The sequence below is a fragment of the Anser brachyrhynchus genome (assembly GCF_964034855.1).
Source record: "Anser brachyrhynchus genome assembly, chromosome: Z".
Lineage (NCBI taxonomy): Eukaryota > Metazoa > Chordata > Aves > Anseriformes > Anatidae > Anser > Anser brachyrhynchus.
The window spans coordinates 18404395-18429437 of NC_137697.1; the positions used below are offsets into that span (position 1 = coordinate 18404395).

Consider the following 25043-nt stretch of genomic DNA (forward strand, 5'->3'; position numbering starts at 1 on the left):
ATAATTAAAAAAAAAAAAGTTTCTAAAAATGAAGTAATAACCAGGTATTTCAAACCAGGTAAGAAATACAAATTACTTTCACTACTAATTGAATTCTTAGAAGAAATGTAATGCACAGATTGAAACCTGGCTGAGTTGCAATGAAATATAAAAGTATTGTGACTGAAATCATAATACCTCAGTTACTGAAAGTATACATATTCCTTTCAGTGTTATTGAAGAATTCTACTGTATTCTTAGAACTGTAAGTTTTAAGGCAACTTTTCTTATCAATATTTAATGTGAGGTAGTCCTAGGAATACCTAGAATTTTCTCGATATCATCTAAAGCATTAAAACTCTAACAAGGAGATGATTTTTGAAAGCACTCAGTTCCCAGGGAAATCTAATTCAGTAGTGCATTGTGAAAGCACTATCACAGTGCAATACTGTATGAATGTAATGTCTCTGTATGAAACTTTTTTTGTCATGGCTCCGATTTACGCCCTTGTTCTGAGCAATGGACACTTACCCAGCCACTTTTTCCCTGATGAATCTTTGTAGCTGATTCTGTACCCCTGGAGAAAACCCAAACAGTCTTCGGCAGCTATTTCAGTCCACTTCACAAGTGCAGAATGCTTTGTGATATTCAGAATTGTCACATTAGTGGGGCCTGCCCTAGGAACTTAAAATTCAGAAAATAATTTAAGTTCTGCATTAGTATTTACACAGCAGACATACGAGACTGAAACCTAGCTGCGGCCTAGAGAGATGCTTGTCTGATTCTAATTGTCATAAATATTACATCAAGGTTGGAAGAGAAAAGAGAAATCCCATAAAGTAAAACAACCTCATTAACCTCTTGTGGCATCCCTGCCCATGGCAGGGGGGATGGAACTAGATGAACTTTAAGGTCCCTTCCAACCCAATCCATTCTATGATTCTATGTTTAAGCAGTGCCCAAGTAGGTAGAAAATACGTCTGACTCATTACAAACACTTTTACTCCAACAGTCACAGCTGTATTCATTTCAAGTTGCAATAGAAGACATCATTGAATTTGAATTGGAAAATCTGACTTTTGCTACAGTTAAAGTTGAGCTACAAGGAGCAGAAACTCAGGGACCCTCTTTCAGTTATTTTGGTAATGTCATGTGTAATAATATCATTTCTATGGACTTGTCAGTAAGAAACAGCATGCAGGTCATTCACTGCCAGTGCATAGCCGCTTAGGACCAAAGGCAATGCTGACTGGAGAATGCCGTTAAGTCACCTGGAAAAGAAACATTGTGTAGGACTTTTTTTTTTTTTTTCTTTTCTGCAGATAGGAAATAAAAAGAAATATAAGGGATGAGGTTATATAAAAGGGAGTAATACCTCCTTCAACTGAGTAAAAGTGGGTCACTCCAAAAGTCTTTTCATGTCTTGTGAAATTTTCACACTGACACACATCAGATGCATGTACCATTATTTTGTACAGCTTATGTGGCTGAAAATTGTCTGGAAAACAAATAAACATATAACAGGTTTTACTGAAAAGTTATAAATGAAAAAAAAGGGGAGGAGAGACAAGAAGTTTATAGTTTTTCTATACAGCTCTTACTTTCTGAGCCTCAAAACATAGTATATATTTACAGTGCATTACACCAAGTACAAAGTATATACATAGTTTCTCATTTCCTCTGAACCCTTTATTAAAACTACTTCAGAATCAGAATAAGAGGTAACGCAGTTTTGCTTTTAAAAGATGTCATACTTATAATCCAGCTCTGGAAGGCTTAAGCTGCTGAATGTAAAGTATGAAACTAAAATGGCTGTAGACTTCTTAGTTCAAGGACAGATATTTCCCCCCATATACTAGCATATTTAAAAGCAAGCAAAACAAATAGAGGTAACATGGTGTAGATGTTGCAGGAGGACCAAGGAAAACATTACATTTATTAACATGAAACTGGAGTAAAATGTTCTCTGCTGTACATAAAAGACAGTTCCGAATGGTCTTTGCATTAGTCAACTATGTGATTTTAATCAAGATTTTGGATGACTGTCCTTTAAACTGACCTCTGCCTGCAGATCTTCATGCCCGATTTGGTAATCAGAGTACTGGAGTTGAGAATTTGTGCTCTGACAAGTACAATTATGGGGAAGAAAAATAATATAGGGGAAAGTCTGTAACAGAGCAGTTTATATTTGAGGTTAAGTTTACCAAGGGGCTAGGGAAGCTTTTTTTGTTCTCATACCACAGTGTTATCCAGCAGGTAGTGTACAGGTCTGTCCGACATTTGGGGAAGGAGAGACCTCTTACCAACAACAGCAGCTTAGCTGCATTTCTTGCCCAACTGTGACTGGAAGAATCCTACTGAGGACTCTCTCAGGACTCTTTCTACTTGGTTGTTTTGTAAAACTAGATGTTGCCTCAGTGCTGGACAAAGACACAAGGCATGCTTACCTGGATCCTCAGTTTGTTCTTAAAAACAGGATGAAAATTCTTCCCTCCCCAGCCAAAAATAACCAGTAAATGAAATGGTTCCTCCATTAGGAGATGTGGTTGTTGCCGTTACCTAGTGTGAAATTTCCAGCAGGTGTAGTTACTATTTTCATGCGCATATCCTCTCCACCAGTGCCCCAGTCAACCACAAAACATTTTGGACTGTATTCTGGAGTCCAGGTGACAACTGCATCAGTTCCCTGAGGTTTAACATTGATTTGGCCAGGCAAGTCTGTGAACAAATGTACCATTAGAGTTGAATGAACAGGAAAGCAGTCTGTCCCTCCCCACTTCACTTTTTTTCTGTCTTTTGCTCTGAGTCATTTCGAGATTCTTCATTAAGTAGCTATTGTGAGGATGACCTGTATATAGTAATATCTACACCTTTATGTCAATAAAAAAAATTTAGCAGCTAATACTTTGCAGTGGTCTCTGGGAACACCAGTGTTAATTGATGGTCATGACCTTTAATTTCTTACAATTGGATATGTGGAAATGGTTGCTCCACATCTCAAGAAGAAGCAGCCTGACATTGCTAAACAGCCTTCTGAGGACCGCTATTGACTGCTACATATAGAGCAAATGCGAGACTGCTTTTACCTGGGGGAGGAGAAGGGGCAAATTATAGATTGTAAATATGTAATTTCATATTTCATATTCTTCCAGAAAAATGCAAAATGCTTTAAAAGTTCTGCTGTCTTCTAAGATAGATTATCAAGCTAGGGAACACCTTCTGAGTGAAACTAATGGGGAAAAGAAACAACTTGTCATGTAGTGTAAGAGGTGAATATTATGGCAGACAGACAAAGTTCTCCATTTTATCTCCTATCTGAAAACCAATAAGAAGAATTAAAGAAAATATCTTTACTAGCCAAGAAAACTTTGTGCATGCAGAGAAGGAATTTATCCTGGGAGCAGAGTTCATGCAATTATCTTCCCAGTAATTCATCATAGGTATAGAGAACCTGCCTGTAAGTAAAACCAAATCTAGAACAGATGTCTGGAGAGAGCCATGAAGAACAGGCAGCAATTTAGTAAACAGGTAGCTGTCAGATGAAAGATGGCTTGAGGTGAGAGTATGTATTACATCAGAAGAAAGAGAAGCAGTCAAATGTAACGACCAAAATGAATTGTTATGCATTTGCAGGGCAAAGGAGAACGTAATGAGGGGTGTGTATTAGAAAATTCTAGAAAACTAATTGTTTGCAGATATCTGGTGCTTGCACCCTTGTTCACCAGCACATTCTGTAGCTTGTTTAAAAAAGAAAAAAGGGAAGAAGAGTCATAGAATCATAGAATACCCTGAGTTGGAAGGGGGACCCACAAGGATCACGGACTCCACACAGGACCACCCCAAAATCAGACCAGATGTCTGAGAGCATTGTCCAAACACTTCTTGAACTCTGTCAGGCTCGGTGCCGTGACCACTGCCCTGGGGAGCCTGTCCCAGTGCCCGACCACCCTCTGGGTGCAGAACCTTTCCCTGACACCCAGCCTGACCCTCCCCTGTCCCAGCTCCATGCCGTTCCCTTGGGTCCTGTCGCTGTCCCCAGAGAGCAGAGCTCAGCGCCTGCCCCTCCGCTCCCCTCGTGAGGGAGCTGCAGGCCGCCATGAGGCCTCCCCTCAGCTGCTCTGCTCTGGGCTGAGCAAACCAAGGGGCCTCTTCCTCTCTAGACCCTTCACCATCCTGGTTGACCTCCTTTGGACACTTCTTATATTGTGGGGCCCAAAACCGCACACAGTGTTTGAGGTGAGGCCATACCAGCGCAGAGCAGAGCAGGACAACCCCTTCCCTTGACCAGCTGGCAGTGCTGTGCCTGATGCACCCCAGGGTACGTCTGGCCCTTTTGGCTGCCAGGGCACACTGCTGGCTCATGTTCAACTTGCTGTCAACCGGAACCCCCAGATCCCTTTCTCCAGCCTCCAGTACCCCAGTCTGTATGTATAGCAAGGTTTGCTTTGTCCCACGTGCAGCACTTGCTCTTGTTAAACTTCATGTGGTTGATGATTGCCCAGGCCTTTAATTTGCCAAGATATCTCTTCAAGGCCTCTCTGCCCTTGATGTGGAGTCAACAGCTCCTCCTAATTTAGTGTCGACCACCAACTCACTTAGTGTACCTTCAAGTTATGTTAAATACAAGGAATAATAAATTGCTTGGTGATGTTAACAAGGAATGTTAAATTGCTTGGTCTGTTAGTTAATTTATATCAAAATCATAAAACTTCTCCACCACTTAATTGAGTAAATGTTAAGTACCTGTTGCAGAGGAATCTGGGACAATGTAGGTGGTTTGTGGAGATTCTCCTTCTTTGTTATAGGCAGAAATATTAACCCTATAAGAAGCCATAGAGAGATTTAGAAGAACATTTCTGTCCTTTAGAATGATGCGATTTTGCGAGTCCATGCAGCTGTTGGGTATTCTTTCAACATCAACATAGTATCCAAGGATGTTCTCACTTTGCATTACCTACAAAGAGGAAAAAGATTATTTCAGGAAAAGGTTCTTCGCTGAGAGGATGGTTGGGCACTGGAACAGCCTCCCCAGGGACATAGTCATGGTACCAAGCCTGCTGGAGTTCAAGAAGCGTTTGGACAACACTTTCAGACACATGGTCTGATTTTTTTTTTTTTGGGTGGTCCTTTGGGTACCCAAGGAGTTGGACTTGATGATCCATGTGGGTCCCTTCCAACTCAAATATTCTATGATTCTATGATCTTATAAATGTTATGTCCTGTGTAGAAAATCAAGAGCAATGGAATTGGATAAACAAAATGTCAGATTTAATAATGGAGATAAAATAATAGTATTTCAGTTAGGTTCTCAGTAATCAATTAAGCAAAGTATTTTCTTAATATTAACAGCATTCTTAAATTGAGAGGACTTAAGCACCGTTTTAAGTGTTTTGCTTAACTGGGATCTTAGTTATGTGCATCCAACTAGCAATAGCAGCAGTGTAGCGGCCATAACATTCTCTACATTTCACTGGAACATATACCCCTCATAATTAGGAATCTGAAAGTTAACAAGAGGTGTTGAATTGAAGTTTATGCCTCTGGGAATATTCATCTACTAGACTCTGTTAGACATCCAGTCTCTTTGAGGATAAATGCTGATAATTATGCTACAACTTTGGAACATGTTATATATCTATTGATACAAATTTTTAGGTGGTGATGGTTCACTCATTATTTTATTGTATTAATCTTAATGACAGATCAGAAAATGAGTGGACAGAAATTCAAACCACTGCAGTCTAGATAGAAACTGAAAGAAATACAAGGAAATCTGGGAATTGTGCAAGAATTGCTTCTGATGTCCAGTGTGTCTATTATTTCTTAGTCAACTTGGCAGTGAATTAGTAATATAAAGAAAACACTAAGCTAGGAGGTCAAGTTATCTTAGTGAAATAATTGTATAATTTTGGACTAACATAGATGGGATGATGGTCAGCAAATTTAAAAGGCAAAGACATACATGCTGATAGGGATTTCTGCTAAAGGTGGAAGTTTTTAAAATGGAAACGAAGTTTATCCCAGCATATGGAGGGACAAACCAGTGGCACCAGTGGCCTTATCTGAAGCTCTGATGAAGCTGCTGCGGGAATAGCATTATGCTTCTCTCACCAGACTTTGAAAGTGGAAAATATTTTTGTGTAGGAGAAATAATTCCTAGAATATGTTGCATATGAGGTCTATTACACAAGAAGAAACGAGCAGAACATAACTTTCTTAAATTAACAACATGAGACTGGAAAAGCCAAGCACTGTGCAGTGCAGCAGGAGGTCTTATGTTATTTCCAGTGAGGAAAGCAATATGTAATGCCTGGTTGGATGTTCAGAGCCGAAGCCATCTATCTTGTGTCTTTTGGTCCAAACTCTGTAGAGCTTACACATGGAACATTAACGAGAACAGAGAAGCTATGGCTAGTCTCTACCATTTCAAAGCTGTTTTGTTTGTTTGTTTATTTCAAATTGGCTTAAACGAGTAAGGCAGCAGATTTTTTTTTTCTCTATTTACCATGTTAATTATTGAGTATACTCCTTCCCTCTGCCTCTTCGATGTTTGCTGAAGCCATCTGGACTTGAATCTTATTTGATATACTAGATTAGTGCAAGAGATTTCCTGAAAGAAGGTGCTAGCCTTGATCTCGTATTTAATGTACATATTTTTTACTTAAAGCACTTTAGTGGAGAATACTTTCTTAACATTTAAATTGGCATGTACAATCCACTTCTTTATCTCAAAATGAATCATTTACTTTGCAGCTTTGCCTTCTTCTCAGGATATAAAGGAAAAGAAGGGATATCTCATCCCAATCAGAAGCGTAGGTGTCTACTTCCTCTGCTATTTTTTCTTTCCCTTACAAAAAGCCACAGGGGGTAATTACAAAACTTTCCAGATTTTCTTGATATTTCAAAACTCTGCCAGTCTCTGTCTTTTCTGCTTTAGACATTCCCTATGGCAAGCTTCTGGGAGTTTGTAGATGTTTCTTCTCTCAGCATCTAGTTAGACTTAGTTTCCACGTGAAAACCTGCAGGTACACTTTGCTCAACAAAATTGGCTATGGGCCCCTTAAATGTGAATTCAAGACTGTCAATTATCCATTTCTTGCCAAGAGAATTTCAGCTCATTTAATTGACTGATAAACTGTAGTCAGTCTGCTGGTAATGCCACCTGCTACAGAAGGGAGGAAGCCTCTCACTTGTAAAGTCAATTTTAAATATCATTAGGGGAAACACGAAGCTAGATGTTTTTGTAAGCCAGAACAACTTTTCTTTCCTTTTCTCTCCTGATTATAATGTATTTGCACTTCTGAATTAGCAGATTAGTAGACTTACTAAGTGCTTTTCTGAAAAGTTTTGGTCCCTATTGAGAATATGAATGTTCCTTAGGAACATGTCAAACACAATGTATGTTGCTTGAACATGTTAAGGCTTACAAGGACCTTTCAAGAAAAGATTAATTCTAAAACAAGCCTAAGGCACACCAATTCTTGATGTTAGCTGGAAAGAATATTAATTCTAGTCAATGATTTGATTCTAGAAATTGCTGTTTTAATAATTTTAAGTAAAAAAATAAATAGTTTATAAAAAGGTATAGTTTTTGCCTGCTAATTTCTAGCACCGGGCACAGAACCAGACAAATTCAGTGAATCCTGAAGCACAAGTTCAATATTCAGTGCTTTTTCTTTGTACATTGTAGCCTCAATAAAATGAGAAAGACTCTTTTCTTCCTATAAAGTAATGAATGAATAGCATGGATATAACAGAAGGGACCCATACTCAAGAGAACATTACCTCCCACTTAAGAAGAACACTTCTTCTGCCTGGAGAGATTTCTGTAGTTGCATTATATGATATTCTTGGCTTGCTCATGAGCTCTGGTAAACATGGGAAAATAGGAAGACATGCACTCATATAAATCAGTTTGATCTTCATCTTTTCAATAGTATCTGACAATGCTATTTCCTATGATATAAAATTGGAAAAGGCTTTTACACTCATGCTTATTGACATGAAACCATCTTTCACTTACTGTGAGGGACCAAAATCTCTCTACTCCAAATGCAAACACAGTGAAGACCATCCTTGGCTATGCATCTGAGCTGAACAATGTACGAAGATGTAGCATTTAAATTTGAAACAGTGATGTTGACAGCATTGCTTTCTATGGGCACCTAAAAACAAATGATATTTAATGTATGTGGCAGCAATAAAACATAAGACATAGTCTTATAAACATAATAAAACATAGTCTTATATTAACTGTTTACTCAGTCAAGGACCATTATTCTGACTGCAGAATAAAGTAGCAGTCCCCATCATAAAAGAAGAACTGCTACATATCTTAGCCAATTTCTTTTCGTTCTTTCAAGATTATATTTTCTTCTTCATGATCTAACTCTGTTCAGCCAGGACATGTAAGCAGTAGTGTAGGTCTAAACATTGTTTTTTAAAATTGATTAGGCATATATGCTGAAAAATTATCAGTTACTTAGCTTTGATACTTGCTGGTGTTCTGAAGAACAATATCAGAGCTACCTGGTCTCTGATAAGTCTGAAAATGTAATGATACCAGCAAAGTAAGTAATATGGCCCATCACTTAATGTATAACCAGGAGTTGGGATTATATCTAATTTCTGATATCCTCTGTAGATCCTCAGCTTTTCCACTGTTGATTGTTGTGTCTTATTGTCTGGTTAATTTACCAGCTAACACAGTGTTCTTCCTTTTTTTTTTTTTTTTCCCTTTCTGTATTAAACTATTAATTTGTCTCTCCCATACAGCTCAGGATCTGTCAGAACAAAACTAAGAGATCTTTGTGAGATTTGCCTTCAAACTGAAAGCTATGCTTTCTCGCTATCCCTATTTCTGTGCTCTTCAGTAGCATCCTGTTTACATCCTGCCTTATGTGCTATGTACTGCTGAGCTGATGGTAAGTCACCTTATGTTCTCAAGTAATTGGCATCTGGAAATACTTACCAGCGTCCACTGAGTGGTTTCTGTGAGTGCCTCTCTGTATCTCAGTTCATATTGTGTAGGAGTTGCAGGCATGTCCCATTTTATTATCAGTTGGTTTGTGATCTGATGAGCATTTATGTTAGATGGTGTCAAGCACTTCCCTAAAATGGGAAATATGCAGATGTTATCAATACAAGAGAAGCAGGAAAGCTTTGGTAATTATGTGCCAGGTGTGTTGGTGTGTTTCACTGAAAATAAAATATAAGACTTGGCTTAGAATACTGAAGAAGACTTTTAAAAGACTGGAAATAAATTATTACTAAATCTTTATGGCATCAACAAAATAGGATTGTTCCCCTTGCAATTATTTTGTGAATGGTTCTCCTGATATCAGGAAGACCCTTTTTCTAAACAGGTGCTATTCTGAGTGAGTCTGAATGGCAAAATCAAAATGTCAATAGTACCTAAAATTGTGTTCTGTAGAAAAGTTTACAGAACTTAATGGCTTCCAGTTTCAGCACCTGTGTTTAGCTATGTAATTTTAAATGTAAATACATTTTGTTTCCCCTCCAATAAAAGCAAGGTGGCCAAAAGTCTCCCAAGGAGGTCATAGTGATAATTTGGTTGTACTGGTCAGTGGTGAGAAGCACTGTTTTACTTGGAAAGAAGGTGGGGCTTTGGGAAGATCTTGAAGTTATCTCAGTGATTTGGTACTCTAGAGAATCTGTGAACAAATATCTAAACTGCATAGTTCATAGGATTTCTTTTTTCATACATCCCCTGAAGTACTGTGTAATAGGCAAGTAGCCTGAGAAAACAGCTGAAACTTGAAAAGATTTCTTAAAACTTTAATGCTCTATAGCAAGAATTCCTTAAATGCCTGCTACTGAGTCAGCCTGCTCTTTTTATACCCCTAAAGAAGTTAGGAAAACCACCAGAGAGCAGAGGAAGCTGGTGGAGTATGGTACACAAAGATATTATCAGTATATATTTTTGGGGATATAAGTATTTTATAATCAAGCAAATGTTTTAAAGTCCTGCTCCCATTAAAAAAAAAAAAAAAAAAAAAGAAGACTTCTGCAATTGACTTCAATGAAGAATGAAGATTTCATCCAAAGAAGCTGAACTGTAAGACTTTGAATTAGTGAAAAGAACGTGTATATCAGGAGTTACGATTTTGAAAATAATTTTGAAGAAAATGCTACCACTGTTTCAGCTGGATGCTGAAGTAATACAAATCATGAAGATGTTGTACCTGCTTTGCTTGGTGTAACTGAGATGTTCTTTCCTTTCACACAGCTGTCATGGGCATAATTCACTTCTATCCAAATAGATGCAGAGCGTTGCATGTAGAGATTCCTTCGTTCTATTGTGATGGAAGGTGACGACGTATTTGCTTTGAAAAGTTTATTGATTCTTTCCCTTCACAAAAGAGGAATCAGAATGAAGACCAAACTTTTCTGAGCAACTTGAAACAGCAAACGTAATTCCAGTACCCCAGTAATTCTAGCTAAATTAAACTTGCAAATCTGTGTTGTGTGGTGGAAAACTGTTAAATTCTGTAAATTTATAATGCACAGAGTGATACAAGACAAAATCTGTATAGCCTTCTTGTACTTAAAATTGAATGTAAATAGCATTTAGAAGGTATAACTTTAGGTTAGAAATTACTTCATAAAATCTACTTGCCACCTACAATGGAGATACACAAATTCCTGGAATGAATCTAAATTACCACAAAGGTATGAAAAACGTAGTGTGTTATGGTGTTATGCCTGTCTTCTGACTAAAGTCTGATGCTTTACAGGAACAAGACATAGATAATTAAATGCCATCTCAGTCCTCAGACCTGTAGATTTCTCCTAAATATACCTAAGTATGAAAATGGCCCAGGAAGTCTGAGAAATTTCATTGTTTTCACCCACAGTTGCTGGTGCCTGATGCTTCAGTGTGTTTGTAGTTCCAACATTCATCCAGGAAGAGGATTTCTCTGCTTGAAGGTTAATAAAAGTTGGACCTCCTAGACAAACACCCTATTCCTCAGATTTTACATTAGTGTTCAATACTCCTGTAGGTACTGCAATATCTACATGGGAGGTGCCTAAGCAGGTACTCCTCTCATCCTCAGTTACTTGCCTTCAAGAATGCTCTTTCAAGAACAATACTAAAGCAAAAATTCAGTACCCCTTGTTCTTTGACTTTGTTTACAAATTCCTTATTTTACTGAATTCATTAGCAGCAGAAAATACCTCCAGTTTTTTCAAATAAATCTTCAAGTCTTCCCCCTCCGCAGCCTTGTGTAATGGTTGAAGATTCAACAGAAAATGTAAGTTAACAGGGTAAGTCTACCATGTACAGAATATATTTGCAAGATACAAAGTGCCTCCAACTCATGGTGACTGTGCAGTAAAGCTTTTTTATATAAATGACTTCCGTAATTACTATGTGCTTCGGATTAGTTAATGGAAAGATATTTTATGCCACCTTGACTCTCACCCAAATCCAATAGCTGGCCAATTCTCTGTTATAAATTTAAACAAATTCAGTGGCCATAAGGTATGTGGACTGTCCAGAACTATTTGGAGCCCTTTAGGCACTTTACACTGTTTTGGCCAAAACCATTTAATGCAGATAGGAGTCCACAGTTCACAGAATCACAAAACAGCTGAGGTCGTATTGGACCTCTGGAAATCATCTTGTCCAATATTACTGCTCAAAGGAGGATCATCTGGGGCAGTTAACAGCAGGGGGAATAGCACGTGTTAGAGCCAGTCCTGTATACATTGTCCTTGTAGTTCCATTAGAGAGGAAACCGCTTGCTATCTGGACTGGCTGAAGCCAGCTGAGATTTTGGCCTTTTCCAGTGATCTGTACTGAAAACTGAAGTTCTGACAATGTCCTACATGTAACCAATTGCCATAAAAACATTATCTTGGGTAGTGGAGGGTTTAGGACTAGAACGTGAGTGTAAAGAATATGTAAAGAACAGCAGGGATGGGGATAATGAATAAACACTTAAAGGGGAAAGATTTAACGTTATTCTGGTGTTTCTTCACCACTCAGTCGTGTTTTCTTCATGAAAAGGACTTAAATGGCAGGCTGTTCCTGTTCTGTCTAGGCTTTCCCTCACAACCCCCCTCTACAATTTACTCTCTGACACACACAGAACAGATTTTTCAAGGCTAAAGCTGTGCCAATTCAATGTTCTTAAAAAGAAATGTGTAGGTATACTAATTACCTACCTACATATTTCAAGTGTTAAATGTGCTGATCACAATAGAATATTAAATAACTGGAAAAAAAACCACAACACACACACACACACAAAAACAAAACAACAACAACAAAACAACAACAACAAAAAAAACTTGAAGGTTCCCCCATCTTCTGCTCCATCCGTGTTGTGAATCAGGCATTAATATTTCAAACTATGGTTTTGAGTGCTTGGTTTGAACATCTGTGTGGGATAGTTTTTCTTTGATCCTTTTTTTCCTGACAATTAAATCAAAAGCAAGGATAAGGAAAAAATTCAGAGTCAAACTAATGTTATTTGTAGATTGGGGTGATGTCCTCTTCTAGGCAAGCAAAAAATCCTTTCAAATGCATTTTGTTTTCCTTCTAGCCCAATGAATAGGGAAAAAAAAGATTTTCTTGAAGATTACTAGGCTGAAGCCTAGGAGACTGAGGTTCAGGTCCTGGCTCTGGCTTGGGAAAATCTCTGACTCTGTGAGGCAGTTGTTTCCCTCCTTGTCCACCTTCTCTTTCACTATTTTACTGCCAGTTCTCCATTCATAACATCAACTCTGCAGCCTAGGAAAAGCACAGTCTGAGTTTGGCTGGAGAGTTAAGAGCAATGACATTACAAATACTCTGGCTGATAGCATCTCCGTAGAAGGAGAGCTGTTTCACAGGTGATTCTCCCCTTCCCAGGAATCAGTGCTCCTGGAAGACACAGGAGATGAGACAGCAAATTCAGTGAAGTTTGGTACTTATTGCAAATTGGCACCTGCTGCTACCTCTAGTGGGAAAGTATTGATGGAGCCAGGGAGAGTAATCACACCCTGAGGTGGCTGCCTTGCTAGTCTGCAGTGTGCAGATCACCCTGGGGAATTTGCCAGGGTAGTGACATTTTCTTAGCTTCAGGAGATGCTCCTAACCACAGCTCTTTTTTTTTTTTCTTTTTTTTAAATGCAAAGAGCAAAGAGCAGTGTGTTATGTGGTAACATAATCAGCTGTAAGTATCAGAATTTGCCAACAGCATACAGTATTGTAACCTGTGTACCCCATGACGTGGCCTCATGGCATAGATTGTGCCTTCTGATCTCAGTTCTCTCTTTCTAAACATGCCCTTAATCTCGTGGGAGATCCCAAATATGTAGATATAAAATGAGGAAAATCCCTTTTGTAATGAAGGTACTGAGACGGCAACCTACATTGTTCTTTTTAAAAAAGCACTGTGCAGATGTTGATTTAATCTGCCTATCTACATTTTACATGGGTTTTGTTTTAACTTCCTCAAAAATTGGAGCATGAAAACTGAAGATACCCATATTATGAGATTAAGACCTACAAATTAATTCCGGCTATTAAACTTGATAATTCAAAATTGCAGTAAAATACTTCAAAATCTATGTTTCATACATGCCACATCCAATATCTCATTTGATATGTGGCTTAATATAATATATAATGTATAATGTGTGTATTAGTGTTGAATATTCAGTGCAAATCAATAGACAAAAATAGAAACAATTAATGTGATCTGTGGAAATAGTTTTTCAAACAGACATGTTGGAAGCATTAAAAGATGTCTAATGACCAGCAAACTATAGAAAGAAGAAATAATTGCTTCTCAGATAAACATGATATACTGGGTGGGAAGAGGGTTCTTGCAAGACCATTTGCATGTTCTCAGTGGACAGTGAAGAAAATTACTGGTATGAAGAGCTTGTTTCACTTCTCTGCAATAGGGCTACCGACTTACAAAGTTGCTCTGTTATCTTTTTTTTTTTTTTTTTTTTAAACAGGGAGGGAAGATAGGGGTCTAATCTTGATCAAAGTTTAATGAATCAGTGAAAAAGAGAGGTAAGCACAGTTGCTGCTGAGGTCTGAGCTAGAGTAGCTTTGCCAGGCACCTTTCATGAAATTAGGAAGAGGTAAATCACTCTTCCTCAAATTGGACAGAGCAATTGTTGAATCTATGCACCTATTTCAGATTTTTCTGTATATATTTTCCATTCAAGCAGAGGTTCTAGCTGTTTCTGCATTGACAATTAAGCTAATCTAAGCTTCTGCTTGGCACTGTGTGTGCTTGCCAATGTCAACCTCCTTACAGTTTGGAATGTGCAGGTCTTACCAAATCAATATGAGGTGTGAGGAAAGATTTTGATCAGTATTGTATAACAACCTATAATGGGATGAAATGCAACAGAACACATCTCAGGCAGGTAAGAATAATGCCAAACAGTGATGAGAGCTTTTCATTTTCTGAAGTAACTTTTAGACTTACCATTTTAAGAATAAATTGTAAATAACAGTATTTGGAGCACTGGGTGCTGGCAACCAGGTGCAAGTTAGATCCTCACTTATTTCTTTGTAGCACATCAATTCATTGTCCCAGTCTGCAAAATGAAAATATGCAGATTGGAAAACACCCATCACAAACAACTATTTACCATCAAAAAAGTACAAGATGGCTAGGAGAATCAAAAGAAAAAAAAAAAAGATAAAACCAGTTACATTCTTTGTGCAATGAAATAAGTACTAGCTGTGTGATCCCTTATACCGTGTTTATTCTCAAGGCAAGCAGCTCACTAATGCTCAGAACAAGGGACAGAAACGTTTAGAGAGATTAAACATTATGCATTGCAATGTTTCCAAGGAAAAACTAGTTTTCCTACATGGCAGTAAAAACCAAGAATTGTTCCAATGTTTTGCATTCCCTTTACCAGCTATTATATGAGAAATAATGTAGTACTGAAATGCTTGCCATGGTTTTTCTTGTGGCTTTGGTGTTTTTACACCTTTGAACTGTGTTTCTCTCCTACAACACTGACATCTTGCTTGCAGTTTGCCTCTGCACTTATTTAAAGCTTAAACTGGTTAAACTGGTTGTTGTTGTTGTTGATTTGTTTTTGTTGTTGTTTAGTTTTGTCAATTCTGACTGGAATATCTTTATCCTATTGGAAGCACTCTCTGGCAGAACTAATTCCATGCGTACAAGGAAGCACTTCCAGATGCTGATAATCTGTTTTGCTAACTTTGAGGAAAGTTATTGCAAGATAATTTCCCTACAGCAGATGACAATACTGTTAGTACCTCTCTGCTAACAGACCTTAGATTTTTATCTCCCACCTCTGCTCTGCTCTGGTTTCACACCTTCCTGATCTGGCAGTTAGTGCCTTTTCTGCTCTCAGTGTCTCTGCAGATGCAGCGGGCTCAGAGCAGCAGCTGTGCGCCTCTGCTCAAATGTTTTCTGGAATTTGTGCAAGGCAGTGGCTTCTGATGGGTCACTCCAGATCCATGGTGCAAAACACATCCCCCAGGGGAGTCACTATGGCTTGGAAATCTTGCAGAACACGGAGCATCAGCCTTGCATGGAGGGGAGGCACAGTTCCTCAGCAGAATTACAAACTGGAGCTGGCAACAGCTTTGCTTGGAGCAGATTATTGACAGCTAAACAGAATTTTGTAGACATTTTGGAAATCATAGGCCAGAACTGAGGATCTCGTAGACCTCACACATCCCTGTGAAACATCTTAGAAAGTCATGCAAGAATTAATTTCTTGCATAATTAATTTTAAGGAGGGGTCGGGAGGAGAGAGTGGCTTCCTTTTGGTGATTATCACTGAGGGCAAATGTGATATTTCCACAGTTTCCAAACTGAAAGAATTACTGGGGAGTTTCTTGCAAAGCATTATATCACCATAGCACAGGAATAATTATCAACAACAGAACTGATTGACTAGACTCCAGAATTACTCTAAAACTGTCAGTCATCTCTATCTGGGGATCCAGAGTTCAGAATAATTGCTGGAGAACAACAGAATAATGTATACTACCAGATTCAAAAAGATCACATTACAAAGCAGGAATACAAACTTATATACAAAACAACTTGTGTTTATTTTTTGGATTTTTTTTTCAAATATTTTTTTTTTCACCCGAAGAGAAATTAACAACTGATGATGTTCTTAAAGGATCTCATCTTTTAGTTTCTGGTGGTAAAGCTAATTTCAGTATTTCAGAAATCTCTTGTCAGAAACTTTAATCATAAAATCTGACTGTTCTCCTTTTGCTTTGTGTCTTACCGTCTGAACTATTAGTTCAGAAGAATCAGCCATTGTGTCTCGAACCCCCACCCACACTTTTTAAAAAAGATACAGAAATAAAATGTGTTGGTTTTTCTTCTCTTCAGAAAAGTAGATAAGGATCTCAAAATGTACAGGATATTTAACGTGATAATGATTTTTTTTCCTAATAAGTAGAGCCACGTGTTCCTTACATCTAAGAGGTTTAATAAGATGCCAGTAGACCTATTAGTCTTCAACAATAAAGGTTTGCTCTTTGATAAGTAAATATGTGTGTCTCTGGACTTGGTAACACGGGATGGTTGTGGTTCAGAGATTCACCCAGGTTCATAGAATCATGAAATTGGTTGGGTTGGAACCCAGACCCAGACCCAGGGTCACAAGCCCCTGCCATGGGCAGGGACACCACCCACCAGACCAAGTTGCCCAAAGCCCCATCCAGCCTGGCCTTGAGCACCTCCAGGGATGGGGCATCCACAGCTTCTCTGGGCAGCCTGTGCCACTGCCTCACCAACCTCTGAGTTAAGAATTTCGTCCTAACATCTAATCTATCTCTCCACTCTTGTAGTTTAAAACTGTTCCCCTTTATCCTGTCATTATCTGCCCAAGCAAAAAGTTGCTCTCCACCTTTTTTATAAGCCCCCTTTAAGTATTTTAAAGCTGCTATAAGGTCACCCCAGAGCCTTCTTCAGGCTGAACAGTCCCAACTCTCTCAGCCTTTCTCATAGGAGAGAGATCATCCTTGTGGCCCTCCTCTGGACCCACTCTAACAGATCCACATCCTTCTTGTGCTGGGGGCCCCAGACCTGGATACAGCACTCCAAGTGGGGCCTCACAAGAGCAGAAGGGCAGAATCACCTCCCTCAGCCTGCTGGCCACTCATCTATTGATGCAGCCCAAGATCAGAGAATCACAGAATGACCAAGGTTGGAAGGGACCTCTAAAGATCATCTAATCCAATGCCCCTGCCAAGCAGGATCACCTAGAGCACATTGTGTAGGATGGCATCCAGGCTGGTTTTGAGTATCTCCAGAGAAGAAGACTCCACAAGCTCTCTGGGCAACCTGTGCCAGTGCTCTGTCACCCTCACAGCACAGAAGTGCCCTGTCATATTCATCCGGAACCTCCTGTGCTTCAGTTTGTGCCCGTTGCCTCTTGTCCTGTCGCTGGGCACAACTGAAAAGAGACTGGCTCCATCCTCTCAACACCCTCCCCTCAGATATTTATACACATTGTTGAGGTCTCCCCTCAGTCTCTCTTTTCCAGACTAAACAGGCCCAGCTCTCTCAGCCTGTCCTCGTATGACAGGTGCTCCAGTCCTCTCATCATCTTCGTAGCCCTCCTCTGGACTCACTCCAGTAGCTCCATGTCCCTCTTGTGCCGGGGAGCCCAGAACTGGACACAGCACTCCAGGTGGGGCCTCACCAGGGCTGAGTAGAGGGGGAGGATCACCTCCCTTGACCTGCTGGCAACACTCTTCCAAATGCAGCCCAGGATCCCTTTGGCCTTCTTGGCCACAAGGGCACATCGCTGGCTCATGGTCAGCCTGCTGTCCACCAGGACTCCCAGGTCTCTCTCTGCAGAGCTGCTCTCCAGCAGGTCAGCCCCAGCCTGTACTGGTGCTTGGGGTTATTCCTCCCTAGGTGCAGGACCCTGCACTTGCCCTCGTTGAACTTTATAAGGTTCCTCTCCATCCTACCCTCCAGCCTGTCGAGGTCCCTCTGAATGGCAGCACAGCCCTCTGGGGTATCAGCCACTCCTCCCAGCTTAGTGTCATCAACAAACTTGCTGAGGGTGCACTCCATTCCACCATCCAGGTTGTTGATGAATAAGCTGAACAACACTGGACCCAGTACTGACCCCAGAGGAACACCGCTAGCTACAGGCCTCCAAATAGACTCTGCACCACTAAGCACAACTCTCTGAAAATGCAGGACATAGTTGGCCTTCTGGGCTGCAGGTGTGCCCTACTGGCTCATGTCGAGCTTTTTGTCCACCAGAACCCCCAGGTCGTTCTCTGCAGAGCTGCTCTTAATGAGTTGTTCTCCCAGTCTGTGCTCATGTCTGGGATTGCCCCAAACCAGGTGCAGCATCTTGCATTTGCACTTGTTGAACCTCATGTGGTTTACATGGGCACATTTCTCCAGCCTGTCCAGGTCCCTTTGGATGGCATCCCTTCCTTCTGATGTATCAGCTGCAGCACTCAGCTTGGTGTCATCTGCAAACTTGCTGAGGGTGCACTCAATCCCACTGTCCATGTTGTTGATAAAGACATTAAACAGCACCAGCCTCAGGACAGACTCCTGAGGGACACCACTCATCAGCATGTTCCACCTGGACATAGAGCCGTTGACCACCACACTCTGGGTGTGACTTTCAAGCCAATTCCTTTCCACTGAATGGTCTACCCTTCAAATCCACCTCTCTCCAATATGGAGATCAGGTTGTCATGTAGGACCAGGTCAAAGGGCTTGCAGAAGTCCAGGTAGATGACATCTGTTGGTCTTCCCTTGTCAACTGATGCAGTCACTCTATCACAGAAGGCCACAAGATTGGTCAGGCACAATTTACCTTTGGTGAGGCCATGCTGGCTCTCTCAGATCACCTTATTGTCCTGCATGTGCCTTGACATTGCTTCCAGGAGGATCTGTTCCACGATTTTCCCAGGCACAGAGTAGAGACTCTGTAGTTCCCCATGTCTTCCTTTCCATCCTTTTTAAAAATGGGATCCCAGTTTTCTGCCCTCCCTGCTTGCTTTCTTAGACAGGGGGATGGAGAGAACTTGTGCTCTAAGAAAAACATCCTTAAAGAGTTGCCAGTTCTGTTCAGCTCCTTAGTCCCTACAGATGGTGTTCCAGGGTATCTCAGCCTTTAAACAGCTGGAAGTTCACTTGTTGGAAATTCAGGGTCCTAACTTTGCTGTTTGCTAGGCCCATATTTCTTGAGATCACAAACCCAACCAAGTCATGGTCACTACATCCCAGACTGCCTCCAATCTTAACCTCTTTAAATAGTTTGCCTGCATTGGTGAGCAGCAGGTTCAGTAACGCTTCACAGGTTGGTTTGTCTAATACCTGGATGAAGAATTTATTTTCAGTGCACTCTGTGAGGGTCCAGGATTACTCACAGCCTGCTGTGCTGCTTCCCCAGCAGACATCCAGGTGGTTGAAGTCCCCCATCAGGGTAAGAGTGTGCAAATGTGATGCTTGTAGTAGCTGAAGCTACTAGAACCTCATCCACAGGTTCTTCTTAATCAGGCAGCCTGTAGTAGACACCATCCACAAGCTGTCCTTTTTTTTTTGGTGTGGTCCTTAACTTTTACCCACAAACTCTCAACCTATCCATGGCTGTTTCTCAGAGGCATCTCTTCACAATCAATCCCTTCCCTAACATAGAGGGCAACACCCCTACCACTCCTTCCTTGTCCATCTCTTCTGAAGAGCTTGTAGCTCTTCAGAACAGAGCCCCCTCTGTTCCAGTGTTCCAGTTATGTGATCCATCCCACCACATTTCAGTGATAACAGTCAGGTCATATTTTACTAATTGCACCACAATTTCCAACTCCTCCTGCTTGTTTCCTCAGAACACCCTTGCCAAATTATGCTGTAAAAGAGCAGTCCTCTTTTCCTCACTCAGAGTGATTTCTTCCTATAACCTGAATTACAGAGTGTCCTTGGTATGCCTATCATCACTTGGATGGAAGCTGTATATTTAAATTAACAGTTGGTTTGGACCAGAAAGTATATTAGTATGGCTCAGACTTAAGACCTCCATCCCATGACACCTCCTTTCTCCTACCAAAAGAAATATGCATTTCTAATTAAAGTCTGCTGCATCAGTCTAGGTGTGTGCAGCTTCCTTTTGGGAAGGTGGAGATCAGGTCTTTCTTGTTTCTACAGCAAATGTGAATAATTATTTAGTTCTTTGCTTTCCTAGTCCAATCACCAAACCAAACCTTGGCCACCTGCACTCTTGATGTGGTACTCTAAGAACTGGAGAAAGTAGCAACTGCTCTCACATTATTCTCCTCATTTACTCTGAAATGAGCCTTTCGTTGACTTGGTAATTCTTCTTTTCTTTTAAATTAACAACTGGAAAGAAAACCTTTTTGGAACTGCTATAACACTTCACATCAGTATGTTTGTAACATACAGCTCCTGAAACTGTGAAATAACAGTTCTGGAGAGATGAAATCAAATGGAAACATTTCCCCCTTCTAATGAATTCCTTATAACTTCTTCCCCAAACCATTTCTGTTAACTGAGACCCATGTGGTGACCACAGTGCTGCAGACCTGTTTCTCCTTACAGAAGCACAGGGGCTTGTATTGTTCTTCATGCTCTTGGTCTTACAAAAAAAAAAAATAAATAAAATAAATGTCTTTCTCTATAAAATGGCTTTCTCTATGAGACCGTTTAAAAACAGCCAAGGCAAAAATAGTAGCTTCTATGTGTGGAAACAGTGTATTAACATACCCCACCCTCACTGCCCTGGCCGATATACTAAAAAAGTCCTACAAAGTCCCATAAAGTCCTGTAAAGTCCTATACTACACTCTTCAGCTGAACATATTATGTTACCCACGGTTTTTTCACTTGTCCTATATTTGTGGGTACACATGTGCATACTGTTTTTATCCCATTCCATTTTGGTTTTACTGTACGGCTTCCTTTTAAATAATGTATGTATTATTAGTTCTTCTTCACCTTAGAATATTAGCCCTGTGCCAAGACTGCACTCTGAGATGTGCAAACAAACAAAAAACTTCCCCTGTACCAAAAAATCACAATCCAGTTTCCTCTTTAAAACAAACAAACAAACAAACAAGGCTCAATTTTTGCACTCCTGTACGTATTGTTTTTCTTCTAATTTTTTTCTGGTATTCTCAGTAATGCTTTAGTCCAATGGAGTAATAGCAAGAACTAGATAATTATGCATAGCTAATTTCAGAAAAATGCAGTCATATCGATGTTGTTTCATCCAGTGCCACTGTGTAGTAAAAAACTGTTTTCCCTGCTGTGGCTCCTAGCAAGAAAAAATCCTAGCACGTAGGATTTTTTTCTGCCTACAATAAATCCAGCATGACCACCAGCTGCTGTGAAATTGACATCCATTGGTAAGTGTTTGACTGCTCTTTTTTACCATTAACTGTAATGTATTAGTTAAATCTAAACCATAAATGTTTGTCAATATAAACATCATATATTCTATTGTCATTTGACTAGGCCACTAGGAGGCCCGTAGAAACAAGAAATAGTGACAGACCCTGTGCCTGCAGCCCTGTAATGAGTATCTGGGCCTTGGGAAAGGGTCAGAAATTCACAGCTTCTACGTGCTGGATTTCAGCCAAACAACCCTATGCCAATATTTCAAACCCAAATCACTTCAGCTGGTAGATTTCCTTCAGCAATTATAGGAAATCTGAATGTTTATCTTTACAATTAAGTAGATATTATGTGAAATATATTTACCCACCTGGAAGCTGCTTGCACAATTGAAAATCCAAGTTTAAGCAGTTACAGGAATCTAGGGTATAAAAAAGAATGCATTTAACTGAAATAAAATAAAATATAAAATAAAATAAAATAAAATAAAATAAAATAAAAAATAAAATAAATAAAATAAAATAAAATAAAATAAAATAAAATAAAATAAAATAAAATAAAATAAAATAAAATAAAATAAAATAAAATAAAATAAAATAAATAAACTGTTGCTGAGTGCAGTTTCTCCTACCCAGAGAACTTAATTCAGTCATGACTTTGGTCATACATCCTTGCCTTTGAGTAGTGTTAAGAATTTTTAGTATTTATAAACAGCAGTAAGTCATGCATCAAATGAAAACTCACCTGTTGCAAATAAAAAGATAGCTGCGAGCAGAGAGTTCTTCATCTTCTCTGAAAAGAAGCATAATGATTATCGTCAATGTTACACTGTCTTTAGTCTATTTTTCATACTTCCTCTTCAACTTTCCTATCCATTCCACTCCCTATACTTTTGCTGGCTGAATACAACTAACCCACTTGTTAATGACAACGTGATGGACATTTGGGCTCCAAGTTAATAAATATATTTAGGAAATTCTAATTTCACCTGTATGAAAAACAGAAGCTTTCCTCCTTGGTGTGTACAAGAAGTCAAAATGAGATTGTTAAAGGTGTCTAAGATATCAGCAGTGTAAACCCAGTTAAGCTTAGGTTAAGCTTAATCTTCTTTGAAAATCTATGCTAAATGTCAATGTGCAAAAAAGCAAGGCAAAGTATTTGACTTACTCTAAAATGAATGATTAGACACTGTAGAAATAATTGCAACAGCAAACCCTGCCTGTCTTCTCTTTCTGCCTTCTTTTTCCATTTAAAATAAATTCACCACTGTAGAGGTGCTGTATCTGCATTTTTGGTAGCAAAATGGGGAGCCCTAATGTAGACAAAAGTCACCATAGCTGTAAATCAGGTCCACATCCATAAAGTCTGATCAGAGAACATACAAAATAACTCTGAGCACTCCAGAACCACCATAGCTCTTGCGGCTACACCAGTAAAGGGAAATTTTCAGAAAATTTCATTACTGTAGGAAATTTCCCTTCTGTACTCAAATAGCTGCAAGCAGAGTCTGGATTCAAACCCACCTGGTGATAGGCAAATTATTAACTTATCTTGGCAACTATGGCATATTTCAGGTTGAGTATTGAATAGCAACAAAAAATTCTATTTTAAATGAATCATCTTAAAGAGAGAGTTATGGGCATGAGTCTAGCCTACAGTGGGAGCATGTGACTAATCCACCAGCTATATCTTATCAGATTTTTGAAGGGCACATTCATAAAATAGAAATGGAATTCTACTGGGTGTTACAGGGGGTTTCCTGGTAATTAGGTTGCTTGGGCTTGGGAGTAAGCTTCAAAATGCTGAGGGGCGGTAGATACAGTTTGTGCATGGAGGGTCGAAGTCCCTCTTATCTGATTGATCCAAATATCAGCCTTGACAACACTTCCCACAAAGAACAGAGTGAGGATAGTAGTAATTTATGAGCAGGAAGGAAAAAGTGACAGACACAAAGCAAGTCATACGTGAGGGAGGTTTTGATAGCGCTTTGCAGAGTTACAGACTCAGAGCAAACTGGAGGTCAAGAGACAGAGAACGCTACTTGAACTATGTACCTTGATTCGAAGTGATCAGGATAATCACACTTGAAGTAACCTATCCCAGATGAAAACCATGTAAGTCAGTGCAACAGCAGGAAATTGAATTCAGCATGCATAGAATTAGGGAAGAACACACTGTAGGGAAAGAAATGCAATAAAGCAAGTCCATACGAGTGTTGCTGGATCTCTAGGTCTCAGTATGGATGTTACTTCCATTTAAAGAAAAAAAAATCAACTGTAAGAAGTACAGAAAATGCATCGTCAATCAAAATAGATGAAAGAATCTCAAAAACTGAAATTTGTCATAGGAATAAGAACCTATTTTTGATTATAGATCAGGTACCCAGTTGCCATAGTAACCTTTGTAATATAAAACAAAAGCTGAACTACTACTTTTAAGGTAAACTTTGCATAGGAACACTTTTTCATGTGTTTAATATTTCAGCTCTTTTACTGCCATGGACTTGTCTGAGAATTGTAAATGCCTTAAATTTTCCTGTTATTCAGACCAGGATAAATTATGCTGTCTCCTGTGATATGTTCAAAAGTGCAGTAATGACTAGAAGAGACCACCAACTTTGTTCCGTTTGTGGCTTAAATGGTTTCTCAGACCTAGACTTATACCTTACTGTAGATGTGGTACTGGATTTCTCTCAGTGTTTTTCCTGACTTGTCATTTGCTTATTTAAGTTCTGCTGTAAAAGACAACGCAGGCTCCCGGTCTCCCCTGAATGCAATCTTAACCTCTTCCATTTAGCCTGGATTACATCATGTGAATTAATAGAAAACCCCACAGAATCCTTCCCTGCACTCTGTCCAACTTCAGCTGTTAACTGTTACACTTCAAAGGAAAAAGAATTTCCCAAGACACAGAACCACAGTCAGGAACACCCTGCTGACCCCTCATCCTGCTTTATACCTGTGAAACTCTCTTGTACCCTTGCACATCAAAGGGAGAACGGGGCAGGCTATGAGCCTGTGAGTACATTTTTGCAACCAGTGCCCATGGATCCTAATGAAATAGAAGGGGTCTGAAATCTTGTTTGTTCATATGGGACGGGCAACCCCATTCAAGCACACTCAGAATCCAGCAGGCAGCTGAAGCAGAATGTAGGCTGCAGAAATATTGCACCAGCAAAGGAATATTTCATTTGTATTCAAAGTCTTACCTTCTCTGAACTGCAAGCAGTCGTTGAGGTCTTCATTTTCATCTGGTTGAGTATGTGTATTTTTGGTGTAAATTAGCTTGCCATTTCTCCAATAAAAAGGTCAGTTTCAGTTGACTGCAGTTGCTCTGTTTCATGCATACTGCAAAAAATTCAATATTGTCACAAATACAAGTTCATTTTTGGCCTATTATTACTACATGCTGAAGTCCCGTATCTTTCCTCTGGATCTAAAATAGAGCTACACTATTTTTCACAAGTAACTTCTTGAATAACTCTGCTTCCGATAAGCAAACCTGCAAGTCTGCAAAAGATTTGACTGTTGCAGTGCTTTTTGCCAGAGAAATACACCAGTATCTGAATTCAAAAAGCAGTTTTGATATGGTCTTTGAAAAAAAATCCCACCCAGTCTTCAGCCACACCCCCTGGGGGAAATTCGCTGTGATAGGAAAGGTCTCCGCCACACACTCTTTCATCCTGTCTGAGTTCAAGTTG

The 25043-nt window shown here is 39.6% G+C and overlaps 1 protein-coding gene across 2 annotated transcripts in view; it reads right to left on the bottom strand.

The window, feature by feature from the left end:
- The window catches only part of LOC308186008 (interleukin-6 receptor subunit beta-like), a 42161-nt gene that overhangs the window by 15341 nt on the left and 1777 nt on the right, over positions 1 to 25043 (bottom strand). The window contains exons 2-13 of one of the 2 annotated variants that reach the window (XM_080574800.1): positions 24552 to 24690; positions 22088 to 22135; positions 21714 to 21764; positions 14439 to 14550; positions 10185 to 10351; positions 8951 to 9090; positions 8003 to 8144; positions 7765 to 7847; positions 4723 to 4933; positions 2539 to 2697; positions 1355 to 1477; positions 511 to 663 (exon numbers count right to left, since the gene is read on the bottom strand). In XM_080574800.1, coding sequence (XP_080430926.1) covers positions 511 to 663; positions 1355 to 1477; positions 2539 to 2697; positions 4723 to 4933; positions 7765 to 7847; positions 8003 to 8144; positions 8951 to 9090; positions 10185 to 10351; positions 14439 to 14550; positions 21714 to 21764; positions 22088 to 22130 — 1384 coding nt within the window. In that variant the 5' untranslated portion in view covers positions 22131 to 22135; positions 24552 to 24690. Of the gene's footprint in view, positions 1 to 510; positions 664 to 1354; positions 1478 to 2538; positions 2698 to 4722; positions 4934 to 7764; positions 7848 to 8002; positions 8145 to 8950; positions 9091 to 10184; positions 10352 to 14438; positions 14551 to 21713; positions 21765 to 22087; positions 22136 to 24551; positions 24886 to 25043 lie in introns of those variants that run through there. The other variant, XM_080574799.1, reaches the window with a different exon arrangement.